The sequence below is a fragment of the Scyliorhinus canicula genome, chromosome 4, assembly GCF_902713615.1.
Source record: "Scyliorhinus canicula chromosome 4, sScyCan1.1, whole genome shotgun sequence".
NCBI lineage: Eukaryota > Metazoa > Chordata > Chondrichthyes > Carcharhiniformes > Scyliorhinidae > Scyliorhinus > Scyliorhinus canicula.
In genome coordinates, this window is record NC_052149.1 from 83,624,642 (window position 1) to 83,649,535 (window position 24,894).

Here is a 24,894-nt window from a genome sequence, read left to right on the forward strand (position 1 = left end):
GCAGACAAAACTGCCCTTCGAGCTTGCTCCACCATTCAATCAGATGGTTGATCTGGTTGTGACCTCAACTCCATTTTCCAGCTACCCCCCCATAACCGTTGACTCTCTTGTCTATCAAAATCTACCTAACCCATCCATTAATAAATGCAACGGTTCACCTTCCAGAGATTTCTGGGGAAGAGAATTCCACAGATTAACAACCCTCAGAGGAAAAAAAATGGCTCCTTATCTTCATCTTAAATGTCCAAGGCTCACGATAGAGAGTGGTATTGGGTGGTTGTGGATGGGGGCAGAGGTTGTGTAGTCCTGGTATGAGAGGCTGGGAGGCTGTAAAACCTCAACCTCCTTTGTTGGGCCCAGTGAAGTACTCCTGTTCTTCCTGTCTATAATAGCTTTGCCAAGGCCAGTCTTCCAACACCAAGCCTCTTTATTGCATTAATGAAAAAGGCCACTGCCCCAGCTTAAAACACACACGTCCAAGCTCTGGGATCTCTGGAGATGCCGGTCTGGGTTGAAACTGCGGGTTTTAAGCTCCTGTTATTCATTTCCTATTGGACGAGCTACCGCCCGCTTAATAGGGGAATTCATATTCTATGAAGCCCAGAGGGAGATGTATTGATGATCCCCATATCCTTCATGGATACCATAACATCCCTCCCCCATCATGTCAGTTTCCCACTCCGTACTCCCGCAGCTTCGCAATCAGTCTGAGATCCGTCGAGGGTGGAACTGGATCTGGAGGTGTGAACCGAATTGGAGACCTTCACTTCCGGAGGGAGCATCGAAGAATTACCGATGTCTACTGCAGTTGGAGCACCAGCTTCCTCTGCTTCCATCTTGGATCCCGTGTCCTCGTCATGTGAGGATACGGACGCAGAGTTTGCTTTGGCTGTTGCCCTGTACCAACGGTGGCCACCTCTGTGGCCAGTAGTGAGGCTGGATTCCCATGTTGTGAGGTGATCCAGGTGTTTCCTCTCGACCTTATCCTGGACCGTCACTTAGTAGAACATTGTCCCATTTTCTAAAACTCCAGGGACCGAGCTGGAACCATCTCCAAAGTGCCTGCCCTGGACCAGATCACCCGTCTTGAATATTCTTTTGGTTCTCGCAGAGTCAGTTTCTTTTCCGGTTCTCTTGTCTAGACTCCACCCTCTCTGCCAGGTTTGGGAATAGTAGGCTTAGTCTCGTACCAAACTGCCGTCCCATTAACAGTTCTGCTGGGGCGATTCCTGTTGTAGTTGGGGAGTAGCCTTATAATCGAATAAGAAACGTGCCAGTTTGGTCTCCATGGAATGCTGCCAATTGTTTCTTCATGATGATTTTAAAAGTCTGCACTGCCCGTTCTGCCAGCCCATTTGATGACAGGTAATATGGTGAAGGTCTGATGTGTCTGATGCAATTGGATTGCATGAAGCTTTGGAACTCATTTCTGGTGAAGGCAGGATTTCCGATGTCCCATGTTGTGCAAAAGTTCTGTCGTAGTTTCCCGGTTGTAGCCTGGGAGGTTGTGGAATCTATGCAGTGTATCTCCACCCATTTGGAGTATGCATTTCCCAGGACCAAAACATTGAATCCGTAAAAGGTCCAGCAAAGTCCATGTACACTTGCACCCATGGCCTGCCTGGCCATTCCCATGGATGTAGGGAGGCTGATGGAGGGAGTTTTAGATTCGCCTGGCATGAATCGCACAGCTTCATCAAGTCCGTGATGTCGGAGTCAAGGCCGGGCCGCCAGACATAACTTTTGGCATGCATAATTCCATTATTTTTTTATTTATTAGAACAGTACAGCACAGAACAGGCCCTTCGGCCCTCGATGTTGTGCCGAGCAATGATCACCCTACTCAAACTCACGTATCCACCCTATACCCGTAACCCAACAACTCCCCCTTAACCTTACTTATTAGAACACTACGGTCAATTTAGCATGGCCAATCCACCTAACCCGCACATCTTTGGACTGTGGGAGGAAACCGGAGCACCCGGAGGAAACCCACGCACACACGGGGAGGACGTGCAGACTCCGCACAGACAGTGACCCAGCTGGGAACCGAACCTGGGACCCTGGAGCTGTGAAGCATTGATGCTAACCACTATGCTACCGTGCTGCCCCTCTGACTAAAGGGTAACAGTTACTAATTAACTCTTATAGCACTGAGTGCATGTGTGCGTCTGTCTCTCACCTGCTTCTCCCTCAGTGACCACCCATATTCACGTTCAGCCCTCAGCTCGTAATACTCACGTTTTGCCATTGTGTGTGATTGTGTGTCACAGTATCATTGGCTGTATGTAGCCCTTTGGAGATGGTTCCAGCTCGGTCCCTGGAGTTGTAGAAAATGGGACAATGTTCTACTAAGTGACGGTCCAGGATAAGGTCGAGAGGAAACACCTGGATCACCTCACAACATGGGAATCCAGCCTCACTACAGGCCACAGAGGTGGCCACCGTTGGTACAGGGGAAGATTATTATCGGGCGCCGCCCTGGGCAGGGGACAACTACCCAGAACCACCAAATAATGATCCATCCTCAACACCATCTTTCTTGGTCAGATAAGGTTTTAAGGTTTAATTGCTTCTGAGGATTGTCCTTGGACTCTGCCGTTCAGGATCACGTGTTTCAATTTCGACACTGTTGGATCCTCTTGTATCCTCTTGATTTGCCTTGCAGGCATTGGTAATGCCTCTAACATATTTAGGGTCATCACAACATCTTCCAATGCTGTCAAGGGAGCCGGGCTAGTGGGCAGTGGGTGGCAACTCAAGGCATCAGCATTAGCTGTGTGTGCTCCTGGATGGTGCTCCGAGAGATATTCACAAGCCGCAACTAACGGGGCCCAATGCTGTATCCAGGTGGAGGTGGCGGGGGGGGGGGGGTTGCCTTATCCTCTTTAAACGTACCAACAACGGCTTGTGGTTAGTCACTAATTATGAAACACCTGCCATAAATGTACTGCTGAAATTTTTTTACACCAAATATGACCGTCAAGCCTTCCTTCTCGATTTGCGAATACCTTCGTTCGGCATCCGGAAGGGTCCTGGATGCATAGGCGATGAGTTTTTCTATTCCAGTGGTGTGAAAGTACCACCCCAAGCATCACATGTCAGGATGGGTTCCTTTTTGCAGGTGAAATGGGCCAATAAATTGGATGACAGCAGCTGTTGTTTTACTTTCCTGAAGATGTCCACATGTGACGCCTCCCAAGACCATTTTTGGTGCTTTCGCAGTAGTGTATGTAGGCGAGTCAATAAGTAAACCAAATCTGAGATACACTTCCCACAGTAATTTACTAATCCCAGGTAGGATTTCAATTCTGTGATGCATCTTGGAATTGGTCCTTCCCTGATCGCCCTCACCTTGTCCTCCACTGGCTGTAACCCTTTTTCATCCACCTGATAGTCAAAATAAGTCATTTTGGTTGCTTGGAAAACACATTTTATGCTTTCCAGAAGTACCCCAGCTTTCATAAATCACCGCAAGACCTCTTCTAGGTTTGTCAGCTGCCTTGTTCCCATGACCAGAACATCATCCAAGTACACCGCCACTTCGAGTAACCCTTGGAGTATATTCTCCATGATCCGTTGGAATACGGTGCACTGCGTGACCCCAAAGGGCAAGCGAGTGGACTCATATAGGCTCTTGTGCGTGTTGATCAGAACATACTTGTGGGAAGGATCAGCTAATTAGAGTTCAAGATAGGCATATCTCATATCTAATTTAGTGAATTTCCGGCCACCTGCTAGATTGGCGTATAGGTCTTCTGTCACGATACGAAGTACCAATCTAGTTTGGAAACCCGATTGACTGTAAGCTTATGATCTCCAGAGATTGTCCAGTTTAAGGATAGGGCCGACAGGTGGTGCCCACGCTGCGAATTGCATGATCTTATTATACCAGGTGCCGAGGCTCGGTCTTCTCCAACAGGGAATATGGCAACACATCTTGGTCGAAAATATTTAGGCATAGCATCAGGGTCGACATAAATTTTGGCTTTGGTTCCTTTTATTTTTCCAAAGCTCTCCTGGAAGACTTGCTGATAATTTCAAACGGTCCTCCCACGCCCAGCATGAAGATCTCCAGCTAGTTTGGTTGGGTCTACTAGAGCCAATCTCTCCCGAGAAGACTTGGTCCCTGCTCCCGCACACCAATGAGTGGAAGTCGGGCTGATTGCTGCCTGTAGGTCACTGGGGTCGTTGTGGTGTCCCTTCATCTGTGAAAGGTAGCGTCACCACCGGCGCATGCACAGTGGAGGGGGTCTCTTCCGCCTCCGCCATGGTGGAGGCCGTGGCAGCAGCGGAAGAAAAAGAGTGCCCCCACGGCACTGGCCATATATTTCCTATTGGGCAAGCTACCGCCAGCTTAATAGGGGAATTCGTATTTCATAAGGTTCACGGGGAGATCCACTGACAATCCCCTGTGTCCTTTGTGGCCACCATACCATTGCACCAACAAAAGAAAATTTAAAATGTATCTTTTGTGGTCTTTTCTCCTATTTAGGAAGCCCTGACTTGGTTTTGCTTAGCATGAAAGATTCCACTGGGAGTCTGATTGATAACTCCAGATTTTAATTGATGCACCAAATGTAATAGCCTGTGAGCTTTGAATAGGTGGTTTAACTAATTTCCCAGAAGCCTGAGTAAACATTTCCAACAATGGGATTCACGTGACATAAGGCAAGGTAGCCTGGCCAATTGTAACTGCCCACCTATCATTCATAGAAACATAAGACCCAAGAGCAGGAGTAAGCCGCTCAACCCATAAATCTGGCTCTGCCATCCAATAAGATCATAGTTGATCTGGTTGCGTGTTCAACCTACTTTTCTGTTTGTCGCCCCCCCACCCCCAAAAAATCTTGACTTTTTGTCTATCAAAAATCTATTTAACTCAGCCTCGAGTAAATTCAATGACCCAGCCTCCACTGCTCTCTGGGGAACAGAATTCCACAGGTTAAGACCCTGTGACAGAAAATAATTCTCCTCATCTACTTTGTCAAAAGGAGACCTTTTATTCTTAAACTGGGTCCCCTAGTTCTAGTCTTCCCCACAAGAGGAAACATTTTCCTCGTATCCTACCGCCTCAGGATCTTATATGTTTCAATAAGATCATCTCTCATTCTTCTAAACTCCAACAGGTATAGGCCCAATCTATTCAATCGTTCTTCATAAAATAAGCCCTTCATCCCAGGAAAGAGCTGCTTCTAATGCAGTTATATATTTTTTCAAATAAGGAGACCAAAACCGTGCACAGCACTCCAGATGTGGTGTCTGCAGTTAAACTTCCCTACTTTTATATTCCATTCCCCTTGCAATAAATACCAACATTCCTTTTGCCTTCCTAATCACTTTCTACCCCAGCATCCTAACGTTTTGCGATTCGTCCCCGGCTGGAGCTAATCTCCTAACCCCAACAAACCCCCACGTGTCCGAATCTGATCCGAAAAACCCATGCACTGCCTCACTGTGATGTACATTCAATGAGACAGTCAAGAGTTTCCTCAGGCAGAAGACAAGCTCATGGAATTTCCAAAATGCTGCAAAAACATGGGCTTTCTCTCCACCAATCAGGTTGGGAAACACTGAAATGTACAAATACTTGTGAGTCCATCCCAAAATTGCAGCTTAAGGAAGAAGCAGCATACTGAGAATCAGCAACTGGAAAATGGGAAAGAATCCAAACCTATGTATAATAGACATTTGAAATATAGAATTTACACTGAAGAAATACTTTTGAGTGACAACTTCAGGGGAGAGGAAACCTATCTCTAAATACTCATTTGAAACACTGGACTGGTTCCCTTATCAAAGATGATTTAATTTGAGCTGAATCAACTGCAACATTTTAATTGCATCTTTTTTGTCAATTATCATGACTTTCTCCTCCTCAAGGAATCTCCAACAGTGTTTGGGAATGCCCGAAGGTTCAGATGAAATCACCACAAAACATAATCCACATATGGCTTACATAATGTTTACTGAGATAATGCAGTGAATTTAATTTGAGGTATTTTTGATTTATAAGCAGATTAGACAAGCACAGGAATCGACCACCAAGCAGTGAATGGCCCTCTTCCAGAACCCCACACTGGTACACAACAGGCTCTTTTCTAATTGAAAGTTAAAATTCTATAATATTAATGATAATAATAAGCTTTTATTGTCACAAGGATGAAGTTACTGTGAAAAGCCCCTAGTCGCCACATTCCGGCGCCTGTTTGGGTAAGCTGGTATAGGAATTGAACGCGCGCTGCTGGCCTTGTTATGCATCACAAACCATCTGTCTAGCCCACTGAGCTAAACCAGCCCCAATATCAAATCCTTCTCAACCCTTCAGTTAGATCATAACACAACCAATGCAAAGCTAGTTGTCAAACAACAATTTTATGAATGCCTTCCTGAGTGGAACTGAACATTAGGGAAGACAGTGCTATTAACAAGATTATGCTGTTACACTTACAGTAATATTTTAAGCTTTCACTTTAATTCAGCATTATTCAACCTGGATTTACTACTTTGGGACAAGTTTGAGTTCCACCATAAACCAGGGACAATGACATCCACCATATCTGCAAACCTCTGCATTTGGCTCAGTAACATTTTGAGAGATGAAGCTTACATGGTGAAGTAAACGGCAAAGGTGAGTCCAAAGAGTTCATAAGAAAGACATTTATTCAGCATAACAGCAGTATGTACACAGGACCCAGTTACACATCTCAGGGTCCTCACTCCTTTCTGTCAGCCGTTACAGCTGACCTGTTATACTAGTGCTGGTTAACTCACAGCCCAATCAGCACTAGGGAACAATCATCCCCAGCTGAATGAGTCCCATGCAGGGTTATAACATATGGGTATGAAAAGTGTATTGGCTGAGCATAGCTTCTAGGTTTTGTTAAATTAAATAAAGCTGGTTATGGGTCAGTTGGCCTAAGTTCCATGTAAACTCGATGCCAAACAGCATTCTTTTCTGATGCTGTTTTGCATTTTATGTTTCCCTAAGATTCTTAAGCTTCACCACATATCTTTTTCAAAAACGAAGATGAAATGTTCGACATTCCACAAAATTGCTAGAATTGTGCAGAAGGAGACCATTCGGCCCATTGAATCTGCATCGATCCTTCGAATGAGCACTCTACCATGTCCTCCCTGCCCTATCCCCATAACCCCAAAATATAACTTGCACATCCCTGTACACTAAGGGGCAATTTAGCATGGCCAATCCAACTAACCTGCACATATTTGGACTGTGGGTGGAAACCGGAGCATCCGGAGGAAACCCACTCAGACACGGGGAGAATGTACAAACTGCACACAGTCACCTGAGGCTGGAATTGAACCCGGGTCCCTGGCGCTGTGAGGCAGCAGTGCTAACCACTGTGCCACCGTGCCTAGGCATCACAACCACACCTGTACATTTTAATGGCCTGATGCGATAGCTATTCCTGATCAATAGACATGATTACCTATGGAATTTGGAATATTTGACTTGATAGCACCACTTCAGTTTTTGCATCCAGAAGTCACAGCAAACTGGCAAAGCAGGCGCAGCAGCAAGCTGGATCTTAAAAGCAGGGGTTTCTGTTTCAGGGGGAAGGAAGCCTTAGGCAACAAAGTGCACGGAAAGCAAGTACAGAGGGACCAAAGGAGGAAACAAACCTATTAATACTGCCACGGCAACCAATAGTTGCCTTAATGGTATGTTTTAATGCCATGGGGTAGCATGTATATAGTTAATAGTATGGTTGTTGTAAATGACCATTTGGAGCTTATTGTTACTATTGTAAGGAATTTGCTAAAATCCTTGTCTGTTTTATGTTTCTCGTTTAATCACCACCTTGCTGGTTAAAATCACTGATTTCTGGTTTTGAACTGAAACCCCCCCCCCGTACTGCAAGCTGCTATGTGGACTGATCCGGCAGATCCCCTCTGATTCAGGATGCTCTGCGGCATAGTCCATGATGTCATGCTGATAGACTCAAGAGGCCAACCAGCCCATTTGCAATCCGGGCCTTGGACCCATTCTCATTTGGGATTGGTGGAGCTTTTCACAAACTTCTGGATCAGAAGAAGCAAGCCCCTTTTTGTCAGTCCTGTGAAAGATTCAGGCACAAAGTAGCTTAAAGGCACTCTCTCTCGGGTTTCTCTCTGCCAGGCGATTTAAGAGTTCCCAGCCAGACCTGTGGAAAGCACTCCTATTTAAAAGACTGTGGACCAGCCAGACCTGTGAAGGGAACTACTGGTTTGAAAGGCTGCAAAGAGGTTCTCCCACCAGGTCTGTAACAATTCAATCCTCTGTCTGAACGGCTGGGAAAAGCCCAGTCTGAAAACCCTCTTCACAATACAGCCAGAATCCCTGCACAGAATATCAGACAGGCAGTTGAACAGCAGAGCGGATGTAAAATCTTCCATAAACTCTCAGGTAGAAAACTCCAGTAATATCTCAGGGAGACTGAGCATCCACCTGGTGGCCACATGATAGAATTGCCCAGACCTGAATCTCCTGTGCAGAGATGATTTCCCAGTGAAAGACGTACAGTCTGAGAGTTCCAATGGATGGTATCCCTTAAAAGATCCAAACTCACTGATGGTTTACACTACCTTGCATGCTGAAGAGATCACCGTCTACAAGGACCTCAACTTCAGCAGCGAAGGTCCTCAAATCTTCCATGCCCTTTTAATCCCTGTTATTTTTAATCCTTCCCCTATTGTATGTTTGTCTTGTGTGTGTCTGGGTGGAGGATGGGACGGGGTTTTGTGAATAGGGAGACTAGTAGACCATTGTTCCATTATTTTGATTATATGGTCATCTTTTACTTTTGTTATAAATAAACAGTTTGTTTATGTTTTACTTATAAAGTTGGTGCCTATAATTCATTTGAGCTGCCAGAGGTTAAAGATCTCAGAAAAATACACTATAATTGGTTAATTCATTTATGTTGGGACTCCGGGGACCGTGGGGCTAGAACTGACCGTACACTCGCCCAGGGTTTCAGAACAATATGCCTAGTGTTTCATTGAAAATACTTTTTTAAATATCCAATCAGGGTCCCATTCAAAGAATAAGATCCTGATTTGTGTTCAAGTAAAAGCAAAATATTGTGGATGTCAGGATCAGAAATAAAAAGATAAAATGCTAGAAATACTCAGCAGGTTTGGTGGCATCTCCTGGAGAGAGAAACAGATTAATGGGCGCCATTCACCCAAAAAATTACCCCTGTCATTTTGGGCAGGCTTTGTGGAGTGATTCCTGCCAAGTTTTGGGCACCATCCAAATCTATATTCATTGTTTAAAGCTTGCAGAGATTCTCACTGAAAAACCCACGATCGCGTTATATGCTTGTTTAGCAACGTGTTCCCTGGAGCTCGCAGTGCTGAGAAACACACTATCTAACATGGCTCCAGTTAGATACAGGGCCTCAGCGGAGAACGTGCGGCCAAGGCCGCAGCTAGTCCCGTTTCCTGCACTGAGGAGCACCGCTCGCTGAAACTTCTCAGTGCAGGAAGAGATCAGGAGGCCATCTTTAAATGGCGTCCCTGATTTCACGAGCCCCCGACATGGTAGGGTACCACCCTGAACAGAGGGCATGCACCTGGGGGCCTCCAATCCCCTGGGAGACCCCCACGACTGCCATTCCATTTAATCCCCATTATGGAGACCAGTACTGTACGGCAACCAGCCGAGGTCTCCAAGGCAAAGGGAATAGATTGCAACGCCTTGGTTACCTCAGGGAACTGCATATTTGAGTGAGACTAGCGGTCTCACTCTAATATGCAGATTTGGCAAAACGTGATCCCGCCCACAATGGGCAGGTTTCACATTGCAACGTCTCGCAAGATCACGTTAGATCTGGGCAGCGGGGTCTCTCGTCATTTACCAGCCGTTGCGCCACGGCGCATTGCATTTCGGGAGCTGCGTGTCCGGTAGATCTCACCCTCAGAATTTTTTTCTGCCGTGGGGAACTAAAGATGTGGCAAGACCGGCAGGCAGAACCGTTAACAAAATGAATAACTGAGACATGTATGAAAGGGTTCTGACCTGACACATCCAAGAAGGTTTGGGCACGCCCAGTGCCAGCACTACTAATTGCTATGCATTCATAAAGCCCTTCGTGTACTGCAGAAACACGAGGGATCTCCAAACTTGCAGTGGCAGATTCCCTTTAAGAGAAAAACAGAGGTAAATTCAGGTGAAATATAACAAAATCTACAATTGTACCAACAAGAATCTGTTTTGAAAGAGAAAAAAATGTTAACCCAATAGAACTGCAGTAATAATCAGCCACAATTCATTTTTACATGGTGCCTTTAATGTAATAAAACATCCCAAGGTGCTTCACAGGCTCGTTATAAAGCATAATTTGAGACCGAGCCACATAGGCCAATATTAGGGCAGATAGTTAGAAGATTGGTCAAAAAGGTGGGGTTTAGGAATGGTTTGAAAGGAGGAAAGAGAAAGACATACAGAGAAGTTTAAGGAGGAATTTTCAGAGTTGAAATTAAGCACACACACCATGGAACAATTAAAATCACGAATGTTCAAGAGGAATGAGATGAGCACAGGCATCTCAGAGTTATGGAGCTGGAAATAGGAAAAATTGAGGCAGTGGAGAGATTTGAAAACAAGGTTGGAAATGTTAAATTTCAGGCGTTGCTTAATGAGGAGCCAATGTAGGTCAGTGAGCAGAGGGGTGAATGGGATGGCACAAGTGAGGACATAGGCAGAAGAGTTATGGATGACTAAACGTTTACAGCAGATAGAATGGGGAAGGCTAGCCAGGGTTGCATTGAGATAGACAAGACTAGAGGTAACAAATTAGGGTTTTGGCAAAGAGACCAGCTGAGGCAAAGGCGAAGTCAGGTGATGCACAGAGATGCAAAGAGACAGTGATGCCATTGTTATATAATTAAAAGCTTAACTCAGGGTCAAAAATGTCATCAAGGTCGATTTGGTTCTGCTTCAGGCTGTTCCCTGGGGAAGGGGATGGATGGAGTGAGTAACTGGGGAATGAAGTGTGCACCGCAACCGAAGACTTTGGCTTTGGTCTTGCCAATCTTTGATTGGAACAAATTGAAATTGTGGCTCATGCAGTACAGGATGTCAAACTGTGGAGAAGTCAAGAAAATGGTTGGTGAGATAAAGCAGTATGTTGTCAGCAATCATGTGAAAACTGATGCTATGTTTCCAGATGATGTTGTAAGTGGCGGCGTGTAGGTGAGATATAGGAGGTGGCCAAGGATAGATCCCTGGGGGATACGAGAAATAACAGTGCAGGAGTAGCAGGAGAAACCATTGAAACAATTTGATAAATATGAATGAGGTCAAGTGAATACAGCTCTACCCAGCTGAATTTGAGTGGAGAGAGATACTGGAGGAGGATGATGTGGTTGACCTTGTCAAAGGATACAAATACTTCAAAAAGGGTGAGGAGGGATAGTTTAGGTGAGGAGGGATAATTTAGCTTTATCAATCACACAGGATGCAATTTGTGGCTTTGTTGAGAGTTGTTTGGTTTTGTAACATGGGTGGGATTTGAAAGATTCAAGCATGGAGTTCCAGGAAAGATGGGCACAGATTTGAGAGGCAAAAACACTTTCAAGGATTTGAGAGGAAAGGAAGGTTGGGAGATGGGGCAATAGTTTGCAAGGACAGTGGGGGTCGAGGACTAGTTTTCTGAGGAGGAGAAGGGTGGTGAGAGTAGACTTAAAGGGGAGAGGGACAGTACTTATAGAGGACCATTAACAATGTTAGCTAACATGGGGACCAGGAAAGGGAGCTAAGTGGTCAGCAGTCAGTGGGAATCGATCAAGGGAGCAGGCAGTAGAGTCCTGGACAAGATGAGCTCACAGAGGGTATGTAGGGATATAGATAGAAACAAGAGGCAGATATGAGCTCAGGGCTAAGGCAAGGAAGCCCTTCACAGGAAGTTTGGCCAGGGGAGCTTGGAATGGGTGGAGACAACTAAGTGAATGGTCCCGACCTTGGTGACAAACAACTCTTATGAATCTCTTGTACATATTTTGGATGTGAGGTTGGAAGAAACAGGGAAAGAGATTTAAAATCAGTTTGTAACAAGTAAAATAAACCGGGGTTATCTTTGCATTCCAGGTTGATCCTGAAATAATGAATATTTCTAGCAAATGAAAGCAGGATCTGATATTGTTTCATGTCATCCAGGTAAACCCCGTAGTGAATAACTAAACCATTTGTCTGCCATAACCATTCAAGATTGCATTCCTCAGACTTCAGGGCGCAGGCATTAGGGATGTAGCAGAGGAATGGCTAGGATGAGCGAAAGTAATGGATTTATTGAGGATAAGGGCATCAAAGGTGAAGTGAGCATACTCAGTAGCTGCAGAAATGTTGCGGCGATTAGGGCAACCAAAGCAGACAGAGGACAGCTTTTACAGGGCGAGCACAGTAGGTGGTAATGTTAGGATGTGGAAGGGGGGTGATGTGTGGAAAGAGAAACAGGGAAGGGATCAGAGATGGCCTCGTCTGTCATTGATCCAATGGGAGTAACAAGGCCACAGGAGACAGCATCGCGTCCATGAATATGGGTTGTGGATTCAGTGAATGTATATAGCTGGAAAGATTAAGGCCATTTAGTTTGGGTAGCACGGTAGCATAGTGGTTAGCACAATTGCTTCACAGCTCCAGGGTCCAAGGTTCGATTCCGGCTTGGGTCACTGTCTGTGCGGAGTCTGCACATCCTCCCAGTGTGTGCGTGGGTTTCCTCCGGGTGCTCCGGTTTCCTCCCACAGTCCAAAGATGTGCAGGTTAGGTGGATTGGCCATGATAAATTGCCCTTAGTGTTGGGTGGGGTTACTGGGTTATGGGGATAGGGTGGAGGTGTCGACCTTGGGTAGGGTGCTCTTTCCAAGAGCCAGTGCAGACTCGATGGGCCGAATGGCCTCCTTCTGCACTGTAAATTCTATGATTAATTTAAAGGATTGGGTCTGAACTTCCATGGAATGGCAAATCAGAGTCCAGTTGCCACTCTGCCCCTAGTTTTTTTTCTTTAACCTCAAATTTATTTCAATCCCATGTCACCTGATCTTGTGTCTTCGGCCAGGCGAGATCCAGGCAGCACAGCATTTCCCCAGGGTATTAAGAACAGCTCAGTTGGATGTCAGGAGCCACTCCCCCTTTTTATACAGCACTAACAGCTGTAAACCAGGTAGGTTATAATAACAATATTATAATAATCTTTATTGCCACAAATAGGCTTACATTAACACTGCAATGAAGTTACTGTGAAAAGCCCCTTGTCGCCACATTCCGGCGCTTGTTTGGGTACACAGAGGGAGAATTCAGAATGTCCAATCCACCTAACAGCACGTCTTTCGAGATTTGTAGGAGGAAACCGGAGCACCCGGAGGAAATCCATCGCAGTCACAGGGAGAATGTACAGACTCCACACAGACAGTGACCCATGCTGGGAATCGAATCTGGGACCCTGGAGCTGTGAAGCAACAGTGATAACTACTATGCCACCGTGCTGGTTGAAGGTCCAGCTGAGTTTAACGGTCCTTGACAGGTCTGGGAGACGTTAAATGTACAGGTCAGGCTTCGGGAAGAAGTTGGGAAGGTGAAAGCCAAGAGTGGAGTCTTGGGTGGGGTGTCCTGATTGAAGGGGGAGGGGCGAGAAGAAGAGTGGTGGGGAGATTCTGGTAGGGGGTTCGGGAGTGTGGGGCAAGTCCCTTGGGGGATGAGTGTGGGTTGGTTGGTCAGCCGGAAGTCAGACCAGTTTTAGTCCTTCTAACGTTTTCTGGGTAACCACTGATATAACACAGTTGGAACCATCCAAAGTATGCAATCTAAATCACATTTTCGAACAGTTCCCAGTGCAGGACAATTGCCCAAGGCAATACTTGCAGGCAATTTCTGAGGTAACCTTATATGGGAATTTCTGGGGAATGTTCCCCAGTGCATCTTTGGAGTACCCCTCAGTTACACTGCCCTGGAACTCAGAGGTAACAGCACTTATATTTTCATGAGTAACAGTACTTAGCAAAGATTATCTAAATGTCCTTATATCTAGATATATTTCTTGAAGTATTACATTTAAAATAGTTTGTGAAGTGGATGGCTCAGTGAGATAACACCCAATTAATTTCCCGCTTGAACACAATCCATATTAATGAGGTTATTCCTCAGGCCGGGTCACCAGCTGGACGAAAAGCAAAATTCCAAATAAACACAAAAAGGAAGAAACACGACTCTCACCTTTAATCACACGGGGTGCCTCGCTACAAATAATTAACAACATTTTTAAGTTAAGAAACTAACGACCCAACCAAAAATAATTAATATCTACCCTACAGTCACAGTCTAATAACAATCCTGGGTGTGGTGGAGTCTCCATGCCCGCTCTGCCCGCCTGCCAACACTCAGGTGCTCCTGGTCGAGATCTGGCTGAAGATGGGGAGATGCTTCCTGGATTCCAGGCTCGACGGGGGCTCCCCGTGGCGTTCCCCCGCCTCCTCACCGTGGCTCTGGAGGTCAGGTGGGCAGTGGGGAACTGCAGTTCGGAGGAGAGGGACGATTTGGTGGACGAGTCTACAAATTTATGAGGGCATAGGCAGAGTGGATACTCAGAGACTTTTTCCCAGGGTAGAGGGGTCAATTACTAGGGGCCATAGGTTTAAGGTGCGAGGGACAAGGTTTAGAGGAAATGTACGAGGCAAGGTTTTTTTACACAGAGGGTAGTGGGTGCCTGGAACTCGCTGCTGGAGGAGGTGGTGGAAGCAGGGACGATAGTGACGTTTAAGGGGCATCTTGACAAATACATGAATAGGATGGGAATAGAGGGATACGGACCCCGGAAGTGTAGAGGTTTTTAGTTTAGACGGGCAGAATGGTCGGCGCAGGCTTGGAAGTCTGAATGGCCTGTTCTTGTGCTGTACTTTTCTTTGTTCTTTGTTCGTTATGTCTATCTCCACTGGATGTGAAGGCACCAGAGCAATGGATTTATGCAGCCTCAATCTGCTTTATATGGGTTCAAAATACAAAACTGGACACCTGCTCCTCCTGGCTGACAAAGATTGCTGGGAAAGACATTTCAGCCAATCATGTAAGGGATCCTACCAGACTGAAGAGTCTAATTCCATTTTAATATGACATTGAGAATGTGTGCAATCATCTTATCTCACACTAATGCAAAATGCTATTGGGCCTATTCAAGTCAAAGGCCCATGATTCAAATATTTTGAGGACCCAATGGCTATATCTGTAGCAAGATTGAAAATCAACACCCAACAGTAGGGGAGGGGGAAATCTGAACATGACTTACCCAAAGGTTTTTCATTTCTGAATATATTCCAAAGAATACATGTTATAATCTAGAGTGTTTCAAGCTTATGTGGTTAAAAGTCAGAATTCTGACTTTCGCATATATCAAAGAGTAAATTATACATACTTGAAAAACTGATCTGTTCCAAGTTTTGTACCGGCTCTGCTGAAACGCAATGTGAAGGGGATGAGGCTGGTCACTGTACATACAATATAGCCCATTTGGAGGTAGTATCCTGGAGTCTGTGCTGGCATTGTGACCTTTGGAGCACCTAATGAAAAAGTAAGCATTGTGTCTTCATTCTAAATTAACTCAAGAAAGAGCAGTCAGTGGATTTTCTTACCGACTGCTAATTGACTGCTACATTTGCAAAGCAAATTCCAAATCTGCAGGTGTTGCTTCCTGGCTACAGGTTCCTCGGGAATCTTATAAAGTAATAACATGTACATTACAACACCACCCAAATGTTCACACTTCCATTTAATGTTATAAAACTACCTCCAACGCCCAGGCAAAATGAAATGTCAGTGGAGGCAAACAAAACCAATCTCAATTCATTCAATTGGCATCACCGTCAGAAATAAATGATATTTTTCAGGCATGGGCTAATAATTAATGTTTTGTTTTCAATGCTGGCCAGCACGGACCTTAATTCCCTGTGGGGCTGCTCCATAGCCTGCAAGTAAAAGTGACAAAAATGACTTGTACATTTGCACAATGAAGCATAATTAAGTCGCTTTCAGTGCCGAACTGTGTTCTGGATCGTGATTCACAAAAGGGCAACACTGGGATATAACACATACTGGAATAATAAGAAACTACACAACATGAATGTGCACAATATTCAAAATGGAGGGCAACACTTTGGAGACGTAGCCCGAATAATCACTGGAGTGCAAAATCTAAGTAGATGCCATTTGTTGAAAAAGAATCTTTTGCCAACCATTGCATCTAATTGTAATTTAATGCCCAAGAAAAATTATTTTCAATGCAAGGACAATAAGCTGTAGGTATTGGAGCTTTGTCCTGATCGTCATCTTACAATCAGCTTGATCCAAAAGCTGTATCTCTCCATTTTACATCAATGAAAATATGCATGTACCCACACATAGTGTCATGTGAGACTACCTTTAAGAAATGGTTGTTTAAGAAATGTACCTTTAAAAAAATGAGTGTTTATCAGTGATGTCAGAGTGTGGGTGGAGCTGGGCTGTCAGCTTTTTACTTTCATTTTAGGCTGTTTGCTGCAGGGTGTGTTTTAGTTTTGTTTTCAGTATTGGAGCTGAAGTCAGACAAAGCAGGTGTACTGTTGATCTCTCTGCCATGAAAAGACTATCTCTTGATCATTTGGTGAATTCAGAATTATAAATGTTTTCAGTAGTGAATGTAAGCCTGATCTGCTGCTGTTAAAAGGTGTTTCTTTTGTCTTCTGGATGTTGTTTGGGAAATTATTAAGCATTACTTAGTGTTGTTTTCTTTGGGGGTTGTATTTGAATTAATGGTTGCTAAGATGTTTTAAAAAGGTTAACTTGAGTTCACAGAATAAACATTGTTTGGCTTTAAAAATACTTTTCCATTTCTGCTGTACCACACCTGTAGACTGGGTCGTGTGCTCCCCATACCACAATCTATTAAAAATTGTGGGTCATGTGAACTCCATGATACACTTTGGGGTTCTCTAAACCCTGGCTCATAACAAAAGCACAGTTGCAATTATTGGTCATAATATTGTTCTGCTCAGACGTTTCCCTATTTGTCAGGGAGGAGTATATGCTAAAAATTGAACGATAGTTAATCATCCACAAATAAGAAATATAATAAAAGAAACCTTCATACATCCAAAATTATAAGATGGAAATATATAAATGACAGATCAACCTCTCAGAGGCTCTTCATCAAAACAGCTCTATTTATTCCCAATGGGAAGCCTGTACATGAAATATTAGCTTTTCTTTTTCCTTTCTGCTGTAGATTTTCTCTTTCTGTTTGCCAAGTATGCTGGAGTTTTACATGGACTGCAACTTCTGTGGGACTGTGCTACTGTCAATCTAAATATCGTTTGATCAGGCATTAGAACAAACTGCCTGTCAAATAAAAAAAAGAGGAAGTGGTCTGTTACTTTAACTGTAGGATGCAAACACCAAACCTCACCTCAGCAGGCAGTAAGAGTTACAAATGATTCTCCCATCTAGCAAAAGGTCTGACATGACTGGGGATGTCGTTATAATCGACCACTTGAACATTAATTCCAGTACCACCTTGTTTTCCTCAGGCAGAGGGAGTTAAAACTCCTCTGAGAACACAAAGGAAATGCCACCCACCGGTACTTTTGATTGAAAAACACCATTTGCTGATTATGACTGCTTTCCATTGGTGCAATTGGAGCTGTGAAGTAGTGCTACGCTCACAGCTGGGCACTGGAATGCCAGTGCTGCTCCAAGATTATTTGCACTGATCCATCACTGGCAGTAATGATGTTACCACACTACATTAGGCACGTGGAATTTATTTTGCCACTGATGTGTTCTTCAACTGGGATTTTTTATCCCCTTTTACTAAATGGGTGCATATGGGACTGAAAACCGTTCTTTGAATGTAAATTGGAAATATTTGTTAGGACTTGAAGCATTTAATCAATCTAGCACTTAATGCTTTCAGCAAAGATTACTTCAACAAACTTCAAAGGATTAGAATACTGCAATTGATTTAACCGATGCAAAACATTTTTTAAAAACGTGAAATGTAGATCTCCTGAAGGCTCAGTTGATAAAATCAATTGGACCAAAAAGACTAAGAGACATATTTTGGATTCTGTTCTGTTTGAAGATATAACAACAACCGAGAGGACACCAGAGGTGGCCTCAGTGGTACCATACTGAGGAGGGAAAACGTCACCTATGTCTTTGCTCCAATAACTGTCAAGTGATCCCTGGTAGACAATTGATGGGTATACGGACATTAAGTGTTGGATTGGGCCATGGTCAGGGTTCCTGTTGATGCTTATTATACAAAACATTAAGTGAACAATTTCCATTTGGGTGCAATGTTTGAAAGATGATGGGCTTAACTTCCTCAGAGTGGTATTCAGTGGTGGATTGCCACTCCATACCAATTCACTGTGCTTAAATTCTAAAGCACCTGTCTTTCCCGACCCCCGACTCAGGCTGGCTGAGACTCCCAGCCCCAGCAGCAAACTGTAAAAGGAGTGGAGCAAAGGAGGACACCTGATGTAAAGCAGGTGAATTTAAAGGTCCCATTGAAATGGAGAGGTTTTGAAGGGAATGTGATGTGGGTTCGGGCATGCCTGGGTGGGGTTCAGACATTGGTGGGCTAGGACCGGGTGGAAGGGCAGATGGGTGGGCCCAAGGGAGAGGGTGTCTGGGCCATGTGGGAACAGGTCTAGTCATGTCTGGGATGGGGAAATCACATGCGGGCGGAGAGCTGGAGGAGTGGTGCTTAGCTGGGGGGGGGGGGGGGGGGGGGTGTGTCAAACTGGCAGAACCATCCGAAGTTAGCAATTTAAATTGCTTTGTTGGATGGTTCCCAGTCCAGGGGAAGTTAGTCCTTCGCCAGCCAAGCCCTTACCTGGGAATTTCCCAGAGGGATTGCCCTGCTCATTTTTGGAATGAATCCTTGACTTCTCAGGTGTTGTCCAAATCCGATGTTGGGGAGTCAGGACGTTACAGGCCAATGTCATCCATGAGAGGGGTTACTCATTCTCTCCACCCCCCCTCTCTCTCTCTCTCTCTCTCTTCCACCCTCTCTCTCTCTCTCTCTTCCACCCTCTCTCTCTCTCTCTCTCTCTCTCTCTCCCCCCCCCCCCACCCCCCAACCACCACCATCACCAAAACCTCAACACATATAATGAATAAGGATTGAAATTGCTTTCTGTGTTACTCAGAAAAAACATATAGGACGCATTTGAATAACTTCTTCATCAGGTATTAACCTATTCAGTAAAACAGTTGAGAGGATATTGAGAGGATAGGTCCGTTACTAATATCATGCAGTGTAAATTCACCAAAGTGCAGCAGAAGGAAGGGGAAAATTTGTCTACAGCATTAGTGTACTTTATTCTGCTTTATAGCAGAGCTTCATCATCATCTCTTACCTGGAACAATGCTGGAATAGGACACACCAGATACTCGCTGGAAGAGGTAATCCTCTGTGTCGTAGCCAGTTATCTTCAAAAAGAATGATTCATCAGGTGGAACAAAGTCAGTCACATTGAGAATGCTGTAAGGCTTACGGTCAGGGTTATACTTCACTGGAATAGTTTTCAATGCAACACCCGAGATGCCAACAAGTTCCACTCGATCCACTCTGGCAGGAGGAATAAGTCCAGTTGTATTCAACAGTAAATATGTTGGTATACCTGCAAGTGCAAGTGGGGCACATCAGGCAAAAAATAAATTTTAAATAAAACGTGTCAGAGTTAAAATACAATAGGAAAATATCACCATTTGAAATAATATGAAATTGCGTGCAAATGATTTAGCCTTTAGTCTGGTACAAGTTGAGGGAAATTCGGGTGGAAGTTATGTTGAAAACTCTTCAATTCACTCTCATGTCAAAACAAATACCAACATCAAATTACCTCAACAGTCAAGTGCATTTTTTTGATAATAAACCTACAATACTGAAATATAGTAATAAATATTAAATGAAACAAAACAATGAAATCGCTAATGCCTCTTATTTTGCTGGTCATTTGGGAAGTGGGTCCCAGGGTTAACAAATTAACACTTCTCATTCTGAATATTTGTATGCTCACACCATGAACCCAACAGCAAACAACATTTGCCATCTGCAGTTCCTTGTACCTTATTGTGTAGGATAATGAAAGTTCACCCTCACTGCTGTGGGATTAAAACAAATTTGTTGCAAACTGACCTTGTACAGGTCGGTTACTAATCATTTTAAAATTCATTGTTGGTTTTCGGGAAAATCCAGCTCGGAAGTCAATGGTACTGAGTCCTGTGATTCGAATTGAATGTCTTCCAGCACTTGCTGTCTAGAGGAAATAAAACACACAAAGATCTGGGTCAGAAATTAAAACCAGGGCAGCACATTCCAACAATAATGTACTGCATGTATTGTAAGACACTAGTATGTACCCAAATCTAAGTAGAAGTCCCAGTTGTTGGAGATTTGGATTTAAGCACACATGGGCACTGTATCCATCTGTTTCAGATACCTGGTAGCTGCAATTCAGGTCTCATTCAAGCAGAATACCATTTAAAAGGTGGCCAATAAGATCATACCGGTTTCCTGCTTGAATGGGTTAGTTTAAAATTACTTCACATAGCTGACACAGCTACCCTGTGAATGAAGAGACTATTCTTCAGTTTTATTTGAATTTGGTTCCATACAACCAACACAAGTTAAGGTGGATGTAGAGACAAGTTGGGTCCACATTACAGCTATCCATACAGTTCCTCCTATCAGGCTTCAGGCCAAATCTAATAAAGGGTTCAGAACAGACATTTTTCCATACTCGCTTTTATTGTTAATCAGATTTAATTGCATTTGTGATATTAGTAGCTTGGAGTAGTTAATTGCATAAATGTAATTTGATGCACAACACAAAATCATCTCATTTTTGACCCAACGCCATTACAAAGTGGGACATCTTCAAAAATGCTACAAAACAGCAACATTCAAGGATTTTGGTTCCCAAAATTCAAAGAGCACAAAGCGGTAGGATATTCCATTACTGAAATAGCATAAGCATCCTTTATACTGTGTTTTCACCCTATAAACGGAGGGTAAGCAAAAATGGACGTTTTTCTGGCTGTCAAGATGTATCAAGTGGTATACCACATCGTTAACTGCTGGTGTCGCAACCTTTTACAATTTAAATAAATATCTTGAAGGGACCGAAGGTATGGTTAATAAATTTACTGATGACAGAAAGATAGGTAGGAAAGTAAGTTGTGAAGAGGACATAAAGAAGCTACAAAGGGATACAGAAAGGTTAAGTGAATGGGCAAAGATCTGGCAAATGGAGTATCATGTGGGGAAAATGTGAAATTGTTCATTTTGGCAAATAAAACAATAAAGAAGCAGATTATCTTAAAGGTGGGAGACTTCAGAGCTCTGAATTGCAGAGGGAGCTGGGTGTCCCAGTGCATGAATCACACAAGGCTAGTGTATAGGTACAGCAAGTCTTAAGGAAAACTAATAGAATGTGACCGTTTATTGCAAGGGGAACTGAATGCCAAAGTAGGGAGGTTATGCTTCAGTTGTACAGAGTATTGGTGAGACCACATCTGAAAAAAATATATATACACACATACACACACACACACACACACACACACACACACAGTATTGGTCTCCTTATTTAAGGAAGGATGAAAGTGCATTGGAAGCAGTTCAGAGCAAGTTTACTGGACCAATACTTGGAATGGGCAGGTTGTCTGTTGAGGAAAGGTTGGATAGGCTGGGTTTGTATCCACCGCAGTTTAATCAAGTAAGAGGCGATTTGATTGATCTTGAGCCATCTTGTCAGGGAAGATGTTGCCTCTTGCAGGAGAATGTAAACTAGGGGTCACTAGGGGTTTAAAAATAAGCAGCTGGATTCTCCAATAATGGGGCTATGCCCCCACGCCCACAAAAAAAACACGCGCAAATCACTCTGGGCTTACCTGGAGAAATTCCAAGGCGATTCTCCAATTTACAGGGGGCTAGCAGGGCCCCAGAGCAGTCCTCACAGCTCCAGATGCCAACACGGGACCCTGCACTTCTGGTCGGGGGTCCGCGCGTGCACAGGGTGGCGGCCTTCGCCGGCCGCCCCGCAAGACATGGCCGACCCACACCGCAGACCGGCACCAAGAAGATATGCTCCCCCCTACCCCCCTACCCCAGATCGCGCACTTGCGGAGCGGTGGTCCCTGATCAGTAGCCTGGCCATCCTGGAGGGCCCCCTGTAAATGATCCCACCCGACCTACACCAGGGCGGCCGTGGACTGAGTTTGCAGCCGCCACACTGAGTCCCGCCGGGTAGAAACATAAGATAACCATGCTGGCCCCGACCGGCGGCACGTTGACCACGCATGCCCGATTGGTGGTGATTCTCTGGCGACCAGAGAATCGTGGGAGCGGCGTCGAACCTGATGTTGGGCACGATGCCCATTCTCTGCCCCCTCGCCAATGGCGATTTCGGTGCGGAGGCTCGGAGAATCCCGCCCAAGGTGTCGCCAATTTAAGACAGAGATAAGGAGATTGTTTTTCTCTCGGAGGGTTGAGAGTCTTTGGAACTCTGCTTCTATTGTTTTTTGAAGAATAGAGGCCAGGATTCTCCATTTGTGACACTATGGGCTGGATTCTCCGGTCGCTGGCGCCAAAATCGCGTTCGGCAATCCAAATTTTCTAACGAAGAATCCAAATTTCCGACAAAATCGGGGACGGCCCGCTTTCATGATTCTCCGCCCCCTCCAAAGCGGCGTATGCCTCGCCACGTATTGACGGTCTCAGGACATTGCCTGAGGCCCACCCCCCCGATGTTCCACCCCCGACCAGCCGAGTATCCAACAGCGTAGGTCTCTCATGGTCTCACCCATCCGGAACTCGCCATGGCGGCTGCGGACTCGCCGCCACAGTCGGGGGAGGGCTGATCCACAGGCGACGGGGGGCACATTATTTGGGGCTGGGGGCACTGTGGGGGTGTGGTCCAGGGCACGCGAGCCGGCCAAAGCGGGGGGGGGACTATTTTGCAGGCCAGGTCTGCGGGCGGCTGCCGCCATGTTGCATGCGCAGCCACGGACCCGGCAAATCTCGGCGTATTGGCAGCTAGAGCCGGCGCTCTACGCTGCCGTCCTGCCAGCCCCCAACAAAGTGGGGAATCGGTGGCCGTTTTGCGACAGTTTATCTGGCGTAAAAAACCACCGTTCCCACGCCAGGGTGGGGACATAGCCGCAGCCCCAGAATCGGAGAAGCTAACCCTATGTTTTCTAGGTAGAATTGAATTGCACTAGTTTTACACAGCCCCTTTGTTGTCGTAAAGCAGGATGCAATTCCATATTCCTTGCCATGCAAATTTTTTATGCATGGTGTGGGATACAAGATAGTGGGCCACCATCATGAGGGGGCGGGCCGACAGCAGAGTCCCATGGCTGGCACCCCCCCAACCCCCAAATATGGGGTGAACCAACCCAACCCACAGCCCCATCCGAGACTCCTGTAATAGGGGGACTACTCAGGGGGTCTCCTTTAGGTAGGGAGTCCCCCTATTACAGGGCTCCCTGGGGGAAGGGGGGGGCGGGTAGGGGCATACCCATACTTGGCAGTGAGGGGGGTTGCCCAGACAATCCAGATATTGGGGGCTGATTTCAATGTGGGCAGCGGGGGTGGTGGCCCAAGATGGTCTCCACAAGTGAACCTCTCCCACACGATTCCTGGCTGCACGGACCGGAGAATCATGGGCGTGCGGATCATAGGGCAGTGGGACCGCTAAATATATGCAAATAGTTTGCCATGCTCCCACTGGCGTGCGGTTTGGAACTCGTTCATGCCACCAGCGAGGGTTTGGAGCATGGCATTTGTGTCAGCGCCCAGCGCCTATCCCTATTTTGCCCCGATGCCCGATTCTCTGTGCCATCGGGGAATGCATTCTGGGTGTCCCAGGGATGGAAAATCCCGCCAAGGGTCCTTGAATATTTTTAAGGCAGAGGTAGATAGATTAATGATAATCAAGAGGGTGAAAGGTTATCAGGGGTAGACAGGAATTTGGAGTTTAGGTTATAATCAATTCAACCATGAGCTTACTGAATGGTTGAGCAGGCTTCAGGGGTCAAGTGGCCTACTCTTGCCCCAAATCACAGTCGTGAGCATCTGTAGCACTTGCCAAATAATTTGTTTCAAGTTTCATCTGTTCTTACACCAGTTTCCTCCCTCGCTCCCAAAACCTGCGCCTCTTCCAGCTGGAAATTGTCATTTCCATCAGCAGTCTTTAAACACCTGTTGTACTTACCTTTGTAAAGTGACATTTAATTGTACCAGGTTGAATCTGGCACTACAATTAATGGCAAGTAAAACAGATTGGAAACCACGGTTCATTTTAGCCATATCCCATTGTCCCAATGGTTTGCTGTGAAGTTGCTTCATCATTTTACATGCTTACAGTGAAGAAGTTGTATTCTTCACAGAATGAACAATACTATAGGGAATGAAGTGAAATATGTTGTCATACCACGGCCAGGATTCTCCCCTACCCGGTGGGGCGGGAGGGTCCCGGCGTAGCGGTGTGGCGCCAACCACTCCGGCGTTGGGCCTCCCCAAAGGTGCATAATTCTCCGCACCTTTGGGGGCTAGGCCCGCGGCGGAGTGGTTGGCGCCACGCCGACTGGCGCCAAAACCGGCGCCAACGGCCTTTGACGCTAGCTGGCCGGCGTCGGGGCTGGCCGAAAGGCCTTCGCCGGTTCGCGCATGCACCGGTGCGTCAGCTGCTGCTGACGTCACCACCGGCGCATGCGCGGTAGGGGGGTTCTCTTCCACCTCCACCATGGTGGAGGCCGTGGCGGCGGCGGGAGAAAAAGAGTGCCCCCACGGCACTAGCCTGCCCGCCGATCGGTGGGCCCCGATCGCCCCGAGACCCCCCCCCCAGGAC

The 24,894-nt window shown here is 45.6% G+C and overlaps 1 protein-coding gene across 2 annotated transcripts in view; it reads right to left on the bottom strand.

Annotated features, from left to right (window-relative positions):
• Positions 1-24,894, bottom strand: part of hmcn1 (hemicentin 1) — a 677,622-nt gene that overhangs the window by 494,950 nt on the left and 157,778 nt on the right. For both annotated transcript variants that reach the window (XM_038794621.1, XM_038794624.1), the window contains exons 7-10: positions 20,178-20,298; positions 19,396-19,659; positions 15,411-15,555; positions 10,028-10,149 (exon numbers count right to left, since the gene is read on the bottom strand). In XM_038794621.1, coding sequence (XP_038650549.1) covers positions 10,028-10,149; positions 15,411-15,555; positions 19,396-19,659; positions 20,178-20,298 — 652 coding nt within the window. The remainder of the gene's footprint in view (positions 1-10,027; positions 10,150-15,410; positions 15,556-19,395; positions 19,660-20,177; positions 20,299-24,894) is intronic.